This window comes from Perissodus microlepis, chromosome 1 (genome assembly GCF_051167445.1).
Source record: "Perissodus microlepis isolate ML-2025 ecotype Zambia chromosome 1, ASM5116744v1, whole genome shotgun sequence".
Taxonomy (NCBI): Eukaryota; Metazoa; Chordata; class Actinopteri; order Cichliformes; family Cichlidae; genus Perissodus; species Perissodus microlepis.
In genome coordinates this window covers 20,807,475-20,828,520 of record NC_140461.1, presented here as the reverse complement: position 1 = coordinate 20,828,520, position 21,046 = coordinate 20,807,475, and the positions used below count along the sequence as shown (strand labels likewise).

Below are 21,046 nucleotides of genomic sequence, written 5' to 3'. Positions count from 1 at the left end.
GCGCTCGCTCCCCTCTCTGTAGTGGTATAGTCCATAGGATAGCGTCTGGCTGCGCGGAGCCATCCTGCTCATTCACTAAACGGCGATTCCATTAGTTCGTCTTTGCCGTGGCAACGAAGAGGAGGGCAGCGTTTGCGCTTTGATTTTTTTCCTTTCTTTTATTATTTATTTTTTTCTTTTTTGCCGTCTCACCATCCAGTCCAATCCCTGCCATGGAGGGAGTCAGCAGCAACAGGAGTATGTCTTACAGTAGATGGAGTTATGACAGGTAAGCGAGCTTTCCCATAATGCCAATTGTATGTTTAAACCAGTATGAGGTGTGATGCGTTTCGCATGTACTGTCACTCAAGGGCGATATTCTTAAGGTTTAGGCTGTACATCTTTGGGGGACCCCCCTCCCCTGCGGAATTAGGTTAGTTGGCAGGTGAAACCGAGCAGGAAATGTGATAAGAGTACATCAGTAGCCTGAGCATCGTAGTGTGTTTGCTGTCTGCTACACCGGATGTTTGCTTCACTCTGTGTTATCATGATGCATTCAGAAATGTCCTACCTTCCCAGGCAGCCCACCATCACCAAAACATTCCCCTGGGAACGGCTGAAGTATTTATGCTTAAGGCTGTTTCTGTCCACCTATCTAGCTATGCTGGAAACGTGACTGTGTTCGTTCATTACAGTGATCCCAGAGCTTCACTTAATTAGGCAGGAAGTTGGCAGACTGGCTCCCAGTAGGGGTGACTGTGATCAAAACCTCAAATTTTGTTAAAAATTAAAACAGGCATGTGGAGTATGAACACAGAAAGCATAAAAGATACACCCACCCTGTACAGCCACTGTTCCTCTCAGCTTCACCGTAGCAGTTTTTAATAAGATGCTCAAATAAGAAGATGAGCCAGCGGAGATGTGCTTGAAAGTGTGCGATTCATGACACATTTGCATGCCATAATAACAAAAATATTCATTTGGTGTGTGTGGGATGGCATTGCCATAATGTCAGTGGTAAGTGTGAATGAGTCAGTCCTTCTGAATGGCCTTGACCAATGAAAATGACTCCAACATAGCATGCTTTGAGTGTGTCAAATTAAAAAACACACTCTGTTACATGTTTATCTATATACGCTAAAAAATGCTGGGTTGTTTTCATAACTCAATTTCTGGGAAGTTGAAGGGTTGTAGGTTGGGTTAGTATGGCCAAATATCGGTTAAAAAGTCATGACTCAGGAGTTGGGTTGGCGATGTGCCGGGTTCTTTAATTAACTCCACAGCTTGACTAATTCTGTTGGGTCATAGACTCGGTAGCTTTGATCAAATATTGGGTTAAATTTTACCCAATTGGTTGGGTTGAAGACAAGCATCAGAAGAAGGCACAGATTTCTTCACAAACCGTCATTTTCAACTAGATCTTATCTTATCAACCTGATAATATATCACTGGACTTCTCCTCTTCCATGAAATAAAACATGGTAAGTAAAAGGTGAATTCTTACAGTTTAAAAGTGACAGGGTTATTTTTGATAATTACAGTTTATTGGTTTATTATAGAATTTTACCTGCTTATGGAAAGCCTTTTAACAGATAACACAAGCTAGCTTGTGATGACAAAAGCTACAGGTATTTCTACTTTAAAACACGATACGAAGCATTTTTTTAAGTTATTATTTGAAATTAGGCTTAAATTGCTCTGTTTAGAGATCACTGTATCTGTAACAAAGAACGTATGAGATTAGGCGTTGCTTTACAGCATTTGTTGAAAAAGGTTTTAAAAAAAGAAAAAGGGGCATAGTCAATCTAAACGATTTAATTATTTAATTTATCCTAAATTATTTATGTTTGTAACATAAAGTCTTTTCATTATAAAAGCTAAAGGCAAGGATAACTGATCCCGTTTAGATTAAAATAAAAAATAAAAAAAAGATAGAGGGCGCTAATACTTTGACCCCCTTTTCCCGGGCATCGTTCACTAGACTGCGCAAATAGCTGTGCTTAGCTGGCTTGTTACTAATCGAAACGTGATAGTGAGCGCGACGTACGTGAGTATTTATGCTACCAACACACCACCAATATTTAGTAGTGCATGCTGTTTACGTTTGCCTTTTACTTTTAATAAGTGTCAATCATAGATCGGCTGTACTCTTATTGTAAGTACAGTTGTCAGCACTAGTCAACTATGTAATTACATTTGATATTAGCACAACACCTGTTAATGTCAGTTATTGTAGCGAGACAGCACACTTACAAGCATACCTCTCTCCACAATATTCAAGCATGGCTCAGTCTAAATTTGCAGTGAGTAAAAGATAAAAATAACGTTAAAGGAGTTTTTGTCACTAAAGATACGCTACCACCGTAAAGACGAGACAAGATTTAAACTAAGCATAAAGCAGCCCGACCTTTGAAAAACATATCTGCAGAAACTTTAGTCTGTAAGCTGCCTTGCTTAATCCTACAAAGTGCTGTTTCTATGGGATAATAAACAATTGGGGGGCGGGGGCATCTTCTTAAGAGAGACTGGCCAGTCTGAAACTCCAAACGCAGATAAACTTTTAGAGGAGTTTGCATTAGCCTCTGAACCATTTTAAGGATTTGAATCACAATATAGACAAATGAAGTATTTCACCCAGTCTGGATACTTCATACAGCCAGAAGCAGTTCCTTTCCCTGGGTTTTCCTATATGCAGGAAGTCGATGGAGAGACAAGGACAGTGAAACAAGTAGTAGTTTGAGACACCTTCCAGTATGTTCCTCTGAAATCTATTTTGAAAGTTATTCTTGAAAGTCCAGGAACAATGGAGAAAATGAAAAAAAAAAAAAAAAACAGCCCTTGAAGATTTTACAGATGAAACATTCTTTGCAAATACTCTTCTTCTTTCTGAGAATTTGTCTATTCTATTAGCACTTTACAATGATGATTGTGAGATGGTAAATCCACTTGGATCAAAACTATCAGTCCATAAACTAGGGTTATATCATATATCACTATATCATTAAGTGCATGCCAAAAGAGTTTCTTGCTAGTCTAAAAATCTCACTTCTTATTGGCAGTAAGCGAGATTGATGATGTAAAAACCCAAGGAATAAATGCTGTATTGGAGGCAATTGTGAATGAAATTACATATCTGGAAATTAATGGCTTTCAGGTGGTAATCCCACAATTCGAAGGGAGTGTAAATGCTAGAATGGCACAGGTCTGTGGGTACAGCGTCGGACTCAACAGCATACTTGGCTACACAGAAAGTTTTGCCGGGAACAGTGTGTGTAGATGGTGTCGGATACACAGAGATGTTCTGAAGGTACAGACAATTGAAGATCCTTCAGCAGTGTGTGATAAAGAAAACTACATCTCAGTCTCTCTTCTACGTCACCAATTTCAAACTGGTATTAAAAGAGATTGTTCTCTTAATAAGTTGCTGTTCTATCATGTCACTGACAATGTTGCTCCCAATATTATGCATGATATCCTTGAAGGAGTTGGGGATTGGGAAATTAAGCTAGTGCTAAATGCATTGATGGACCAAGAAGTCCTGACCATTGAGCAACTTAACTATAGATTGACCAGTTTTGACTATGGGGGTTGTGATAGTCGCAACAAGCCATCTGCTATCAAACTCAATGGCTTAAAAAAATCCTGATTCTGCATATAGGCAAACAGCGACATAGACATGGTGCTTACTCAGACTGCTAACTCTCATTATTGGGGATTTCCAGAGGGAAACCAATACTGGGAGTTACTCATTTTATTGCTTAGCCGTATGGAGTTGATTTCTTTCTCATTCATTAACGCAAGGAGCAGTAATCTTTTTGAGACATCTTATTCAGGAACACCACTGTCTTTATTTGGAGCTCTTTCCTCTTAGACACTTGAAACCCAATCACCATTTCATGCTACCTTATTCTGGAGCCATCAGAAAATTGGAGCGCATAGTTCATTTCTGCTCCATGACTATGAATTAGTCATGTGTACTGCAACTTTCCGAAGATTTATAAAACCCAAGCTTACAGACATCAAATAATGATGTGCTACACTCTTCTTTCTGGCCAGATGTTCTCTCATGACCTTGAAGTTGAGCCAGGAAGCACCAGGCTGCTTGGTGCTGTAGATGATTTTGAAAAAGTGACAAGTGGATTTGAGGGAATTTCTGTTTTCACAGAAGGGTTTTTGCTATCTTGGATTGAGTACAAGGGTACAAACTACAGATCAGGAATGACACTATTGTTGTCTCACTCTGAAGCTGGGGAGCCCCTGTTCGGAACCGTTAAGAGCATTGTGACAGTAAACTCCAATGTCAAATTTATTGTAAAAAATTAAAAGGCTTTGAAAGGCATTTCTTTGCCTTCAGTGTGTGTCCTATTTCCGAATTTGCGGCACTGGACACTGAATCCATTGATGACCATCACCCCCTCCATGCTGTGAAACGGCGAAAGGAGAATAGCAATGAGTTTTGCATTTCTTTAAGATGTAGAATTTTTTTAAACATTGGAAATTATTTTGCGTAAATGGTTTACAAAAGCTTTTTGTGTTTGTCTTGATCTATGAACAAAAGCTACTTTTTTTCAAATTCAATAATAGAATTCTAATTACATCATTTTGGAGAAAATCAGCAGTTTCCTCGGTGACATTTACATTACAGTGGTAAGTATAACCAGTGTTCATAAAGGTGCATGAAATAATCTGAGAGGGAGTTTCCCTGTTGCCATTTTTCCAAAGTGTTGAGTTGATTTTTTTATGTTCTTAAAAAACCAAAGTCACCACTTTTTTAATGATTGAGGTTTTTACATGTAATTTGTTTGAAAACACAGCTGGATTTGAATAATATTATACTTTTACTCTAAAAAAAAGTTTTACTTGTATTTTACTTTTATTGTTTGATATATTTTGTATGAATTTTGCTGTTTATATTCTATGTATCATATGGCAATAAAAGTACTTTTTATCTTGAATTCTCTTAAATTCATTTTTTATATGCGGAATTTAAAGTAGGTACAAATCTTTCGATTTTACCCAAATATGAATTGTATTATAACCTTTGTGATGGGTTATGATTTTTTGTAACCTCAGCTTTAAACATTGGTCAATTTAACCCAATTTTTGGATAGTTATCCTAACCCAGTATGCTGGATCAAACCAATAATCCAACCCTGTTGAGTTGAAGCAACCGAGGGGTGGCTCGGCCAAAATTTGACCCAGCACTGGGCTACAAATTCAGTTATTTTTAACCCAGCAGTTTTTAGTGTATAGTGTGTATCAGCTACAAGCACGGCTATTACACATATCTTCAGTAATAGTCCCTGGCACGCGTCCTACAACTGAGTCCTACCTGCTGAATGTTGGCGCTACCTGTTCTGTATATTTCCTATAGTTGGACTGTTAATCCAGCCAAGGCAGACGATCCATCCCTCTATTCATCTATCCATCTGATTTTCTTCCACTTATCCAATTCAGATGGAGCTTGAAGCCGATCCCAGCTGGAGGGTGAGAGGTGGGGTACACCCCGGACAGGTCGTCAGTCTGTCACATGGAAGAAAGCGCTGCTGTTGTTTTTAAAAGTTCGATTAAAAAAAAAGTGATTTGACATAAAATCTCTATGTTGTTCGTTAATGAAGCAATTCCTCTTTAGTTCAACTCAGCCAGCAATCTAAAATACAAAATCAATGGTACCGTTGCTGTATCATTGATCACAAGCGGCACAGACGAGGTCATACTGTGACAGCAGTAGGGCTCAGACAGTGAAATTAGTATTCTAAATCTGTGCTTGGATCTCCCAAGAATCTGTTGTCAGAGCCACTGGTCCCTCAGCCTGCTACAGTTTGTTCTGTAAAATTATATTTATAGTGTTTTAAAATCATTGGTTTATAAGAGGTGCCAGAGTCTGTGCTTTAAAGGATGTGTTTTGGGTTTTTTTTTTGTGTGTTTGCAGCAATTTCATCTCATGTTTTTCTGCTCTGAAGCCATTACTTCATTTTACAAATGCATTGTTTCGGGCGTGCCCAAATGAGAAGCGTCTCTGCTAATGAACTGCTGCAATAGACTGACGTTCACCCTAGAGGAGATATAGCCAGTTAAGAGTGATTGCTTGTGTGATGTGGATATTTCTTGCCAGCGCAGGACATCAGCATCAGGGGTCAAATTTAGGTCACTAATATAATTGCTGAATCACCAAACCCCAAGTCTCCCCCTGTGAGAGCCATTTCTTTCTGGTTATTAGTCTAGAAAAATAGAAGAGACATGCACCTGTGTTATGCACAGACTCCCTAATAAAGAGGGATGGATTATTAATTCTCCGACTGATTTCTGATCAATTTGTTTGTGTAGAAAAGAAAAGTAAGTACACAAAGATTTTCAGTATCAACATAAATGTTTTATTATTACAGAGATGATATGGGCTACCATTTTGGAAGCTGCCAAGAAAAATAAACATTGCATAATAGCATGAGGCTTATTTGATTGTTTTATGGTGACAAAGATGCTGACACGTAGAAATTAATTCTCGCTGTGTTTTTACTTTAATACTGGGTGATGTGCAGATGATTCAGTTCTATCATTTCTATTCAGTTTTTATTTATACAGCGTGCATTTCCCAAAAGACCTCACAACTGAACAGTTTCTTTTTGGAAAGATATTGAGGAGAAAAATAAAAATACTCCCTGTATCGGTAACAGGAAGAAACCTTCAGCCAACCAGGTTCAGGAAGCCCATCTTTCAAAATTGGTTAGAAAACAAAGAAAAGGGGAAAGAAAAGCAGCAATCTTTAATATAAAACACTCAGCAGGTTGGTGGGACCATTATCCAGAGATCAGGACGATGCATCATGGGAGTCAGTGATACCTGCGCAGAGTGCAAAGCACAAATTGCAGGAGAGAGAAAGGACAAACCTAATGACATGCAATGGTTGTATATAAAAGCCAAGAGAGGGAAGGATGGTCAGAGAGGAAAATAGTTTTGATTGCTGTATCAATGGGAGGTCCTACAGTAGCCTGAGCCTATAGCAGCATTACTGAGATTGGGTTCTGGCTGACGTCGTTGTGTCCTTGGGCAAGACACTTTACCCTACCGCCTACTGGTGTTGGCCAGAGGGGCCGATGGCGCGATATGGCAGCCTCGCTTCTGTCAGTCTGCCCCAGGGCAGCTGTGGCTACAACCGTAGCTTGCCTCCACCAGTGTGTGAATGCGAGAGTGAATGAATAGTGGCATTGTAAAGCGCTTTGGGTGCCTTGAAAAGCGCTATATAAATCCAATCCATTATTATTATTATACTACACAAAAGTCAATAGCAGAATAAGCTGTTTGGCATTGGCAGAGAAGATTTTGCAAGTTTTTCATGGGCGCAACCGACATACTCAGCTCTGCGGTTCAACCCACGAATGCATTTTCCTTACAAATGCAGCATTTAAAGGAAAATAAAAAGCATTTCAATGACATTAGAGCTACTGTCAAGAACCGTTGTTATAATAAAGAAATTATACTTTTTGTACTAAGCTTTTTTGTTGTTGTTGTATTAACAAGCAGTTGAACAACTATTGCTGAACGAATTTTGCATCCATGGGAGGATTTTCAGAGAATTATTGGAACGTCTTAAAAATAAAGAATTTCAAAAGCTCAGCCTCAAAATTAATCAATTAGACCACTTTTTCCAGCATCTCTTTGAAATGAGATGGTACTAATTTTGTCCAAATTGTACAGATGAAAGAAAGCATTCCTAGAGCTTTCTTTCTCACAGTGTTTTTGGACACCACCATAACGCTACCCAGGGCATTTTCTGTTTTCATTTTGCATCACTGATTGGTTGAACATATTTTAGAAAAAAAAGGAAGAAAGAAACCAAAGGACGTACATATACACCTCTAATTGGGTTAAACGCATGTTCTAGTCTATAGGTTTCATTATAGCAACCTTAAAAGCCTGTGGTTACAGGAAGAGAGAAAGAGAGAAAAAAACATAACAAAACAAAAAAGATCAGATCTTGGAGCCATTTCTGTAGCTGTAGCTGTTGCTCTTAATAGTATGCCGGGGAAAATCTAGCTACATTTTAAACAAGTCGTTTCTACTGAAAGCTGAAGGAGTAAGTGGTGATGAAGAGAAACTTGGGTTTTTACTGCATTTGACTTGAATTTGCTTTTTACGGCTCTCCTACGTTTTGTAGGTGTATAGGCGTGTTGTGTGCATGTGCTTCTGCTGGTATGTCGTGGTGGAGCCTGTTCAATTTTGGACCTACATGCTGAGGACACATTTTGTTCTCACACCTACTCAGTGAACACTATCATAGAGATGAAGGGTCAAGATGGCCTGATAAGATGCAACTCAGAGCCTCCAGAGCTCAGTTTCCTTTCAGCTCCCTTGTGTATATAGAGCTGAATAGTTAGGTATAGCAAATTGGGGAAAATAGCTTATATTGAGTATGTAGATTTCTTCTTAGTTTCCCCCATTTAACCATTTAAAGCCATGGAGGCTCTTCCCTCATCTTGTTTTGTTCTTTTTCTTCAATTTTGTCTGTAAAATTGGTTGTAACATTGAAATGCTCCTTAGATATTTTATTTCCTAGTAGTTTGAAAGACTTCTCAACACACTGCTGAAAGCTGGTAACGACGGCAGTCTAGCCGGTGATTATCTGTTGGACAGATGAGAGCAGACACAGCGGCTTATTTCATCTGCATGAACGTGTATGTGTCATTGAAAAACAATGTTGATGAGGGCCACGTAGGAGTAAAGTTGACTCTTTCTTTTGCCTTTAATCTCTGATCACTCATCACAAATGCAGATCATGCAGCACTGCTCTATTTATATTGATGAGTATCCCACCAGCTGTTTTCTGAGAACACAACCAGACATGCAACTGTTGTCCTCAAGTTTCTTTGTTTTTTGTTTGCAGTTGTTGGCAAAACATGATGCATATTACGCGAATGTGCCATCAATCTGTATTTTTTGGAAGTCTCTGTTGCATTGTTGAACAGTACTGTAAAGTTTGTAATACTGTGATGGAATTTCTTGAAAGTTTTCGATTCCTGTGCCTGTATTCGATCTGGTGCGTTTATCAGAGGTGTACACAAACAAAACTAAAACAACTACGTCAGACTCATGTGAAATGCATTGTTTAAGCAGTGACACCCCCAATGTAACTCATTCACAGCTCATTCTAGGTTCGATCGCAGTTGATCAATTTGTGGCCAGGAGTGTGAAGTGCCCATATCAGTAAATGCTGACACTCGGTGTTTATGTGTGCTCTCTTTTTAAGCTACTAGTGTAGAAAGCATGCCATGAATTTCTATTGTCTAAACAATAATGGATTTCACTTTGTCGCAATCAAAGTCTGTGATAAGTGCCAGATGACACTGGTTTGAAATATACTGAGAGCTTCTGAAGTGGGAATCTATTGTGTGCTTGGGTCATTGTGGGTGGCTTTAAAAATGAGTCACAAAAGAAGCGTGCATTTTAAATGGGAACAGCGAATAAGCCAACAAAAAGGTTTGAGATTGATTCATCAGTGTCCATGTGAGAAGGCTGAATTTTTCCGCAATAATAATAACAATAACCAAAAGAAATATAACAAACTCAGGAAATGAGGGTGCATTGAGAAAAATGTGAAAGTGGTTGTCATGACACCTTAATCAGTGTTTGTTGAAATATTTTCCTGTGAACGAAAGTATTACACAGACAGAAAAAATTTATTGTTATTTAGCAAATACTAAAAATACTAAAAATACTACAAATCAGTGATCCATATGTTGCTGAATAATAGCAGGTTATTGTCATGGCTGCCATCATCCCAACTCACTACTTCCAAATTTAGGATGAGGTCCTTAAGACGCTCCCTTGTTCACAAGAGATCGTTACAGCAGGTAGCTCCACATGTTTGATTTGGCAGATTTTTACACCTGATGCCCTTCCTGACACAACCCCAAAGGGATTTGTTGCTCCTCCTGGGATCAAACCAGGGAATTTATGCTTGTTAGGCAAAGGCAAAAAATATGACCAATACTGTGTTTACTGTTGCACACTTTCTGCAATATTTCACCAGCCAGGTGGACCAGAGTAATTAAAGACACCAGACTCAAAACCAGACTAGCACTGTCAGGACCAGTGATGGGAATAACGGCGTTACAAGTAACGGCGTTACTTTTTTCAGTAACGAGTAATCTAACTAATTACCATTTCTATCGTTACAACGCCGTTACAGTTACTAACAAGAAAAGGCTGTGCGGTCGCGTTACTATTTTTCAACAAACAGACGGTAGAAGTTGTGTTCAGCTTACCGCATCTTATATCAGTTGCACGGAAGTAGCTGTAAGTAATCAGTGCGCTACAGCTTTAGCAGCTCCGCGCTCTCCCGCGGACGGCTACCACTTTCTTGCAGATGATCACTTTCTAGCACAACACCTGGAGCTAAGGGGGCAAAACAATGGCATGAGTGCTGCTGTTTGACTGAGGAAGAATGTAGTAGTCGTCGTAAGCCAATCACATGACCACTTCAAGATGACAAAGCAACAAGGTGATATAGCTTTTAAATTGTGTTGATAGGCCACGTAAAACCAGAGTCACGATAAACAATATATACGCGTGTTTTTTCCTCAAAAGTTTCGTTGCATTTACTGTCTAAGCAGTGGTGGTCCTAGCCTGTTTGGCGCCCTGGGCGAACACTCCGTCTGCCCCCCACACACACACATAAACGTATTAAGGATTGTACATTAACATAAAACTGTTGTCGGAACCATACTGAATTTCAGCAGAGAACACACACACACACACACACACACACACACACACACACACACACACACACACACACACACACACACACACATATGAAGAGAGAGAGTATGCATAGTATGCAAACGGCTACCAAACAGCCATCATAATTCGTCATACAATGAGAATAGGACAAATCAAGAATTGACAATGACTAATTAATATTGTGCTGAACACAGTCCAAAAGATTCAGTAAGCTACATTAGTGTCTACTGTTTACTATCATAGCCAAGAGACTAACAGACGTTTTCACTGTCCCTACTAATTGATGTTATCTTGTTGTATCTCTGTTTTGGTCAGTGCTATCCTCTATGCTGTTGCATGCTGGGGCAGCAGGTTGAGGGTCACAGACTAAATTAACTGATCCACAAGGCCAGCAATGTTGTGGGGATGGAGCTGGACTCTGTTAGGGTGGTGTCTGAGAGGTAGATGTTGTCCAAGATAAAGACAATGTTGGATAATACCTCCCACCCACTCCATGACATGCTGGCTAGTCACATAAGCACATTGAGTGAGAGACTGAGATTACCAAAAAGCACCACTGACCGACACAGGAAATCATTCCTGCCTGTGGCCATCTCCCTGTACAACTCCTCCATCTAACACACTGTGAACCTTGCAATAGTTACACCCTTTTTACACACACTCTTTTCTACTCTGGAATATTCTTGTCAATTTTCTTGATATTTATTTATAATCACCTCTGTTAATCCTTGATATTTATAATTGAGTGATCTGTATATATTACTGCTATTTCTTAAATGTGTAAAATCTGTAACATAATGTATTGTTTGGAGTTTAGTCTGTTACTGTTACTATTTTTACCATTTCTTCTTGGAGCAACTGTAACCCACATAATTTCCTTAGGGATTAATAAAGTATTCTGAATATGATTCTGTTGTTTCAGGACACATGACCTGCCATTATCCAATGACACATCTGTTTACCTGTATCTTTTGCTTGTTTCTCCTCCTCTTCTTTCTCTTTTTTCTAAACTGAGCACCTGATGGCTTTGAACTTTTCTTGTCCATCTTACATTGGTTTTAATTTTGCACTCCAGTATGAACACCTATCCCCCAACTCAAGGATCACCACAACATAACCTAATAGACCTACACCTTAGTTCACAGATTCGCTTTGACTAGGGTTTATTTCTGGGATTTCACACAACCCAGGATTGAAATCATGAATACATAATGGGCTTGGATTTACAACATTATGAATGAAATGTGCTCTATTTAGAAGCAGCAGGGCTGCATTTATTTTCTTACTCTTCTTATATATATTGTTTGTTTACTTGCACTGCTGTAACTGGAGCCTCGTCGTCTCGTCTCTATATACTGGACTGTATATAGCGGAGATGACAATAAAGTTTACTTTGACTTCAGCAGCAAGCAGGCGCACTGAGGGCTCTCGCACTCACTTTTTGCATATAGAATTTTGAAAAAACATCAATGCAAATTATAAGTCTGTATCATAATGTCTGGTGTTTGTTGGTTTGTTTTTATTTTGTTTTATTTTGGGAGTTGGTTATTAGATGCTGCTCCAGCCAGCCAGTAAATCCCCCACCGCCCCGCCCTCTCCTCCCTGTGCCGCAAGCAGCAGGCGCACCTCGCAAACAGAGGGCGCCCTTACTCCCAGCAAATGGGCGATAGAAAACCGATCGGTGCCTGTGCCATTCCCAATATACGCTTGCATGATGTTGGGGCAGCATGAGTACGAGTAAATTTTTTTTTTGCCGATGCCCGTGATGCCACCCCCCACTACGATGCCGCCCCGGGCAACCGTCCCTGTCGCCCGTATCAAAAACCGCTACTGTGTCTAAGGACAGTACTAGCAAGATCTCTGCTTATGACCAAAAAAACCCTGCCCTTTCATGTTAGTGGAAAAATGCACCATGTCGACCAATCAAAAAATTATATGGCAACATGACATTTGGATGTTTAGAAAGAGGGGGAAGACGGCGAAAGAGAGAGAGAGAGGGCAGAAAAAGCGAGTGAGCGAGTTTTGAGATGTGAGAGATTTGTGACGTTTAGCGTGTGTGTAGTTAGTGTTTAGTGTTGTGGATAGTTTTGTGTTGTGTGTCAGAACAATGAGGCGACTGCTGCCTCGAGGTCAAAAACAGGATGAGTGATACACCTGCTGCTGTCAGGCCTGCAGGCATCAGGCTGTGATGTTCTCCTTTATAGTGGACAGAAATTATTACACAAATAATTTGTGTGGCATCTTATTGAATGCAGAACACCTGATTGTTATGTAAATAGTTTGAAATAGTTAGAAAAAAAAGGTAAATGGCTGCAAATAACTTTGTTTGCAAAACTTGTACATAGGATTTTAAAATTGACAATTTATATTTGCATTTAAAGTGATGAAATATGATTCAGTAAACATGTTTAATATAACTTTTTCTACTCAGATTTTATGTTTTTTGTCTGATTTTAGATCAATTGTGTTAAGACAGTATGTCAAAATGAAAACATAACTGTAAATTCAGACACGTGAGGTTGTGCTGAAAAAGAATGATACCAAACAAGGCAAAGTAAATAGTTTTTAAAGGTGAAATGTAGAGGAAACATCAAAAGTAGTCAAAAATGGCCAACTATACCCTGGACCCCAGAGGGTTAAAAATTTTTTTTTAAAGTAACACAATAGTTACTTTTCAAGTAATTAATTACTTTTAGAATCGTGTAACTCAGTTACTAACTCATTTACTTTTTTGAAGAAGTAACTAGTAACTATAATTAATTACTTTTTCAAAGTAACTTGCCCAACACTGGTCAGGGCTGATATCGGAATTGATTTATACCTACTACTTGTACTGATAGGGTGATAAAATCAAATTCTTTATTTATAAGGTATTTATGCACTTCTTGGTGCATGCCTATATGCTGAAAAGTGAACTGTTTTTGAGGTCTTACTAATTTTAAAGATAACATTGTGAATTGAGTACACAGAGTTTTAGTGGAAGTGAAAATCAAAGATTTTCTCAGTGGAGGAGTGGCTAGGAGCTTTAAACATTGCCCTAATGTGAGGCAGAGACAATCTGGCAATTACTGGAACTTGTGTAATTCCCAAAGAGGTGCTAATCTGATTGGAAATATGGTCAGTTATACAATATAAACATGCAGAAAGATGATTGAGTGGATGGTGAATTGTTCCAACAGCTCTAGAGCACACACCCAAAATTGAAAAATTAGAAGTTAAACATTTTTCATTAAAATACAACCAGAAGCATTGAAGAAAGCAACACAGCGGCATTAGTTTCTTGCCTGAGAGCTACCTGGCAGAAAGTAAAGCTTTGAAAAAATAAAAAGCAGGAAATAATTAAAAGACTAAAGCAAGTGGTCAACACTTAGAGTTTCTCTCTTTGAGCTGCCAAAGACAGTCCCAGTTTCTTACATGGCCCCTTGGGTAAACGTATTTACCAGCTCGGTTTATGCTAAAAGTTACTGTGTAGCATTTCAGAAAGGTCTGCAGTTATGACGTATCTATGCTGTAGATACTAAACAAGATGTCAGAAAAGCACTAAACAACTAAACACTAAAGGCAGGTATTTACAGTGAGGAAAAAACAAAAAATAACATGAAACTATATAAATAAAAATCAAAACTGGAACCAAAACTCGATAAATAAAAACCAAAGTAACCCTTGAAACACTCTCCGAGGGTTAAACCAGCCACCGCTATACCGCCTGCTTATCTCTCACCTGCCAGGGACACCTTATGGGAATTTTTTAGGTCAAGACTATTGATAATGTAGAATCTGCAGAGCAAACAGATACATTTTTATTGGATCTTAAAGATTAGTTATGGTCTGACTGTGACATTTTGTGATGTGCAGTTAAATATAGCTCTTGATGGAGATTTATGAAACGCTCACAAAGATGTGATGCTATCAGAAATGTTTTTATTCGCTTCTATTTACTGCCCGCTATGCTGTCCTACCACAGTCTGTGTGTGTGTCTAGAAAACACTATCAGCTATGGATATAACACCTTAAACCTCCCCCACTGCTGCTTGACGATAATCTTTGCTCTGAAGTGTTTAAGAAGCCGATCGAAAAAGAGCGAGAGTCTGCTGAATGTTTGACAAGGTTTCATTATTTTCTCTGTAATGTTTAATGTAAAAAGAAATTGATCATTTTTATATTTAATGTTTAAATATTAGATTGGTTCCCAGCCTTTAGGCCAAATGTCTTATTCATATACAGCTTATAGGAATGTTTACATTACATAAAATGCACACTCTACATAGACTGCATATAATAGTTGCAGTTTCTCCTTTAAGGCTCCATCTGGTTGAAATTTTGATTGAAGAAGCAAATTTGTTGTAGCTGTGTGCGACTTTTAATTTCAGCAACTTTCCGGAGGCTCTTTTCCCTCTTCATTGCTCCACATCTCCTCTGGTGGATTCACATGTCAAAATGACGACAATGAAATATATTCCTTGAAAACAGAGAGTGTCTTGTGGCAAGACGACTCTTACACTCAGTGAAGAACTACCTCAGCTTCACATCTCTCTTGAAATTGGCTGCCTCTGGCATCAACTGTTCTGTTTTGTGCTGGCTTGTTAGTGTGAAGCTTCAGTGTTGGTGCGCCCTTCTGTTTTGCTGTTTCAAGTGTGACTACAGCCACAACTACTCCTGCCAAAATGTAGAATATGAAGAGTCACAGGTCAGATTCAGATGTTCCAATGGGCTAGATTTGGCCTGCAGGTCTTTAGTTTGACATACACTCTAAAGCAGCATTTGATTTTGAATGGATTTGTCTCTAATTTTAAGGTTCCTAAAACAAAGAACCTTTAGAAGCATCTAAACACATTTCATAATTATATTTTATGTTATTATTATGATCATATTTCTTTTGTACAAAAAACCCTTTAAATATGCGAACTTTTTATTGTCAAAGGAAATTAATGCACGTATGACTAAGTTCTTCATTTTTAAATCTGCTGATGTAAATCAAGGTTGTTGGTTTTTTTTGCTTTGTCAGCATCACATTCTTGAAATGAACGGCATTCTTTCCTTTCATAAATCATAATCACTGTTAAGTGGCACCAGTCTGTTTGTAGCCTCCTCACTTTGATGCCTTTGGTGTCTTATTATAACAGGAGATGTTACTGGTACTTCTTTACATCAAAGTGGATTTGTGTTGAATTACCCTTTCAGCAGCAGGTGTGCTTTGGAGCAGGAATGTGAAGCAGCATGACAGTCCAGCTGTGCCCCGGGCGTGAAAAGATGGTTGCTACGAAGAAGAAAAAAATTGCAGAATGCCATTGTCTTGGAGATTGTGCCAAGGAGGACACACATTTTGTATTTGCAAAAAAAAAAACAAAAACAACAACAACAAAAAACTGCATTCACAATGCATTGTGAAAGGGATAAGGGTGTTTAGGTGAAAAATGTTGGTGTTAAAAACTACTCTGAACACATAATTATACAAACGTGACCTTTTTGCATTTGGATGTTTGCTGGCTTTTCCCCCCTCTTCTCATACTGTTTCAATAGCGTTTGCTTTTACTTTTGCAAACTGCAAGGGAATGAACACAACTGCACTTGTCATGCAGTCAGAGTATTATAGAGGACACATAACATTTACACAATACCACACAGTGTCTTCTTCAGCCAGAAACAGCTATGATACAATTTCAAAACGATTCTGTCTAGCCATTGACTTTAGACTGTGGAGTGGTAACAATGTGATATCAGCAGCTGCCTGAAAGGGGCTACTTGTTTCTGCTGCCAGCTGGGAAGGCTTTGCCCAGTTATGCCAGATGGCCCCAGTAGAAATTTGTTGCAGCGGTAATTCACCTCTGCTCAGTGTAGTTATTTTCATCATTTTAGGGCTCCCAATAATATTGGTCTTCCAAGTATATTGGCTTATTTTCACCCAGCTGCACGAGGCACCGTGGATAAAATCAAAGCCTGCTATAGTGTTTAGAAAATAAAGGTAGTTGTAGCTGTGTAGTTGGTGAACTTTACTGCCTTTAACTACAGAACAGTTGGCATTGCAGAACAGTTTTTCCACCCCGGTGCAGCATTTTTTATTTTCATTCATTTATTCTTTTTTTTTTTTTTTTAAATACGTGGTTTTAAAATGGGTTTTATCATTTGCATTTACATGTTATGATATGAATGTGATGCTGAAGGTATTACATAAACATACATGTTTGTTTTTGTAGTTATAGTACATTTTCTCAGTATAGATCAGATCTGGAAGTTGATACATACATACGCTACAGCAGAACACTAAAAGAGACGTGTAATACTGTGGAGTCTCTGAACAGTGATTACATGAGGGGAAGAAAAGAAAAATCTGGAAAGATACATTTGCACTGTGGATTTCACCTTTTTTTTTTCTCGTTTGCATTTGAACTGTATTCTTTGCAGTTTTTCCTGCAAATTGGTTTAAAAGGCCCAGAAAGATAAAATATGGTAATTCTGCTTTCTCTAGCTGGTCTCTTTATTCATTTATGCTTCCTCACTTCCATAGCTCTGCACCACTGGTAAATGTGTGTGGGATATGCCCTGGAGCTGGTTGCTATGGTAAAAAACCATGTTTTTGAGCAACAAGCTTGTGTGTTTGTGTAACAGCAGTGTAATCAGAAATCATGTTTTAAGGCCATATCCATACATACTGTCATATACATATACTGTGCATATTCTCATTTAATCTCTTTCCAAGTTTATAAAAAAACGACGTCATATATGTGAAAATAATTCCTGTAAGTTAAACTTCACTGTTTTAATGCTTGACCCCACAGCTTTTATACTCCTTGATCAGTATGACTTCAAAAGGGACAGTTGTCCTTAATATGGTGATTTCAAACACACAGTGGTTGTGTGCACAGAAGCACCACCCAAATGCTGCTACAACCAAATGTTTTCAAAGGACAACTAGTCAGAAAGGGAGGTGAACTACGATGACTTGATTCAGTTGATCTCCCAGCTGCTATATCCAGTATATGATAAATAATAATGTATTCATAAATAAGTGAGAAGTCAGAAATTCTTTGTTGAACAACATCTCAACTCGGATTTTCCATTCAGAAAGTTGGACCACATCAACATACCGAGTTAGCAATCCAAGATGGCAGCACTGAAAATAAACAGTACTGTAAAGTTTTAAATCTGTACTGCCACTGTTGTGTATTTTTGATTCACTAAATAAGTGATATGTAAGGCACTGATTAGTCTATATCCATGACGAAGCACAAAAAAGGTTTTATAAAGTATTGCTATTGATATTTAAATGGCTCTACTAAGAGCCAAATGTTCTTTTTCTGATATGTGCTAATTTGAGTTCTAACACCAGAGTTCTGAGGTATCTTGAACATGCCATAGGGCTTTTCAGAGCCAGTATAGCTTATCACTGGGTTGAGCAGACAACCCATGTGGCATAAGGTCCAGGTTTCACTCCACCCTGAGGCGGTTTAGTTTCTCCTAGTGTTTCTGTCTTCTCTCCACTGTTTTATTGCAATGAAGGTTTAAGAGCCAATTTAAAAACAGTAAAGATAAGAACCCAGAAATTAGCATCATTAGTGGAGTCAGAAAAATTCAAAATGACATCAAGGGGATGGCAGCAGCCCTGGCAGCCCCTGGTAATCATGGTCAAACACTTGGTAATAGCAATTCCAGGGTGATCCTGAGCTCCCGGTGAATGGGTTCAAGCCCACAAAGGTCCATACATGGGTGGCATGGTACTGTGTAATTATGCAACCCTCCTCCATGAGCAGACCGAGTGTGAGCACGCAGTCTTATCTCAATCTGTCCTTTCATCATCTTCATCATCAACATATAGTTGTTTATAGCGATTATAGTTTATAGCGATTATAGTTTATAGCGATGTTTATAGCGAACAACATATAGTTATTTATAGGTTGGACTGTAAGTCACTAACTTAAGAATAAAGGTTTAAACTCTTAAGACCAACTCAAACTCACCTCAGCTGCCACCCCATGTGGGAATGAAAAGACTGAACTGGAAGTGAGTTCAGTCCTTATATAATGTGTGCCAGGTGAGTTCAGGGTAGTCCAGCTTCCTCCCACAGTCCTAAGACATTCAGCTAGTGGGGTTAGGTTAACTGGTGATTCTAAATTGCCCATAGGCGTGAATGCGAGTGTGAAAGGTTGTCTGTCTCTCTGTGGTCGCCCTGTGAAAGACTGGCAATCTGTCCAGGGTGTACCCCATGTATGCCAGGTGGGATAGGCTCCGGCCCCCCATGATGCTGAATTGGATAAGTGGAAGAAAATGAGTGGACTGAAAACTATATATTTTTTAAAAAAAAAAATATATATATTTATTTATTTCTATTAACCCTGCTTTGTTCAGTTTGTTTATTAAGCTGTCTTTAACTGTGTTCCTGACACACACAGATGGAAACTTGCTTGGAAGCACAGTATGTTGCGTAGACCAAGTGATTTGTTTTTTTCGCTCCGGTTTTTAATGTGTGATGATGTTTTTAATGTTTAATGAGATTCTCACTGTACCGATTAGCTGAAGTCCAAAGTACAGAATGATTTTTGTTCTGTAATGATTAAGGGATGTAAAAATGTTTGGTACACTGACGTGATTAGGTTAGATAAAACAAGACCAGTCAGCATTTCATACTGCTCGGTCTCCAGCACATCTTTTTTTTGTGTAATTACAGCAAATTTTTTAAAAAATTTTTTTTTACGTAAACCAATAGTTCCAAACTTTTTTCATATAACATGCCCACACTTCTTTTTGCTACTTTTAGCTGTTTACCATATCTGATATTTTTCAAATGTCAGCTCATCATTTACTCTTAATGAATATGTTTACAGTACCTAAACATTCAACAATCACTGTAAGCAGCTTTAACTGTTAATGCTTAACTTTAAGGTTGATTATTTCTTGAATAGCATTTTCACTACTTTTAGTTACTAGACCTAACAGTTGTTAATTATGTAACAAGAAATCTCAATTTACTGTCCATAAGCTAGCAATTGCTGCTCATTTTAATCTCATATTTATGTTTGTATCTTAATCCCTAGTGCATCCCTATTGTCTGTTTTAACTTGTGTAGATTAATCTAATTCTTAAAAGCTGTAATTTGTATATTTCAGGTAAGTCAATTTATTAGTACCCACACCTACTTCACTTGCACTCCTGTACTCGTACCCCTGCGTGGTAATAACTGCTGTAAATGGTAAAGAGTAAGGAAAATTCAGTAATGGCAGCAGATGAATGAAGATATATGAATGGAAAGACCTGAAATTGATATGGTGAGTTGCATTATCAACGACCGATACCACTGAAATGCTGTTGTGAAAGACCATTGTTTTGTTTAGTTTTTACTTTTATGACCTTCATAAAATAGAAATCCTGGATTGAAATTTAATGTCACTGACTTTTATTGCATTTCCACAATTTTCCACAGCTCCAGACTATAGTTGATATTACATTTTCACTTCTCCAGCACTCTAAAGACACCCTAATACTTTTGTAATGGGTATATTAATTATTTTAAGTTATGTGACGCTGGCCAAAACCATATGGAAATTTGCAGATTCTTCAGGCCTGCAATTCAAAAAGTTGTGCTATTCTGCAGCACCTCCACGTGTCCATGATTCATCACTACACCCTCCTGTCTGAGTTTGGCGAGTCCCCCTGTTGGCCAAGAAAAATAAACCCTGCCACTGACTGCAGCATCTCAGTAATGTGCACTGCAGGCTCAGCCAGATGTTAATTAATCATAGCTATGGCAACTAGCGAGGTGGTAATGCATTTGTATTTGAGTTTGTGCGTGTGTGTCTTTTCCTGACGTAGATATTGTGGTTAAATAGCCTAGCAGTGAGCTTTTAAGTGGTAATTAGTCTCAGCTGTTGCCATGGTCACAGGAATGAACCAGTGGAGGTGTGTGTGTGTGTGTGTCACAGGAGGCAGTGTGACAAATAGAGAACAAGAGCATCTTATGCCTCCTCATAAAGATGCTGAGTTAGGATGTGATGTGTTCACAGCAGTCCCTCCAGTTTGTGGTTTACATACACAGATTAAAATCATTCATAAGGACTGCCAGGAGTCACAGTGACACAGTCAGCCTTAGTTTCCATGGGAAGGCATTTCAGTTTGAACACGAATTCAGTGTGAATCAGCTGACTGTTTGTTCATGTGTTGCTTATGAGGAGCAGAACAAAGGGCAGAAGACAAAAAAAGCACTGCCATTTAAAGCTATAGTTGCTTTTTTATTTGATTTGCAGCATCATGTAGCTCACCATTTCCTGCTTTTATCTACAGTAAATTGCTGTATTTAATTACTGGGGAGTGGGGGTGGGTCTGAATTAGAAGTGAT

General features: G+C 38.6%; 1 protein-coding gene across 1 annotated transcript in view; it reads left to right on the top strand.

Moving 5' to 3' along the window:
* Positions 1–33: 33 nt before the first annotated feature.
* Positions 34–21,046, top strand: part of tub (TUB bipartite transcription factor) — a 59,253-nt gene continuing 38,240 nt past the window's right edge. The window contains exon 1 of the mRNA XM_084934681.1: positions 34–268. Coding sequence (XP_084790807.1) covers positions 213–268 — 56 coding nt within the window. The 5' untranslated portion in view covers positions 34–212. The remainder of the gene's footprint in view (positions 269–21,046) is intronic.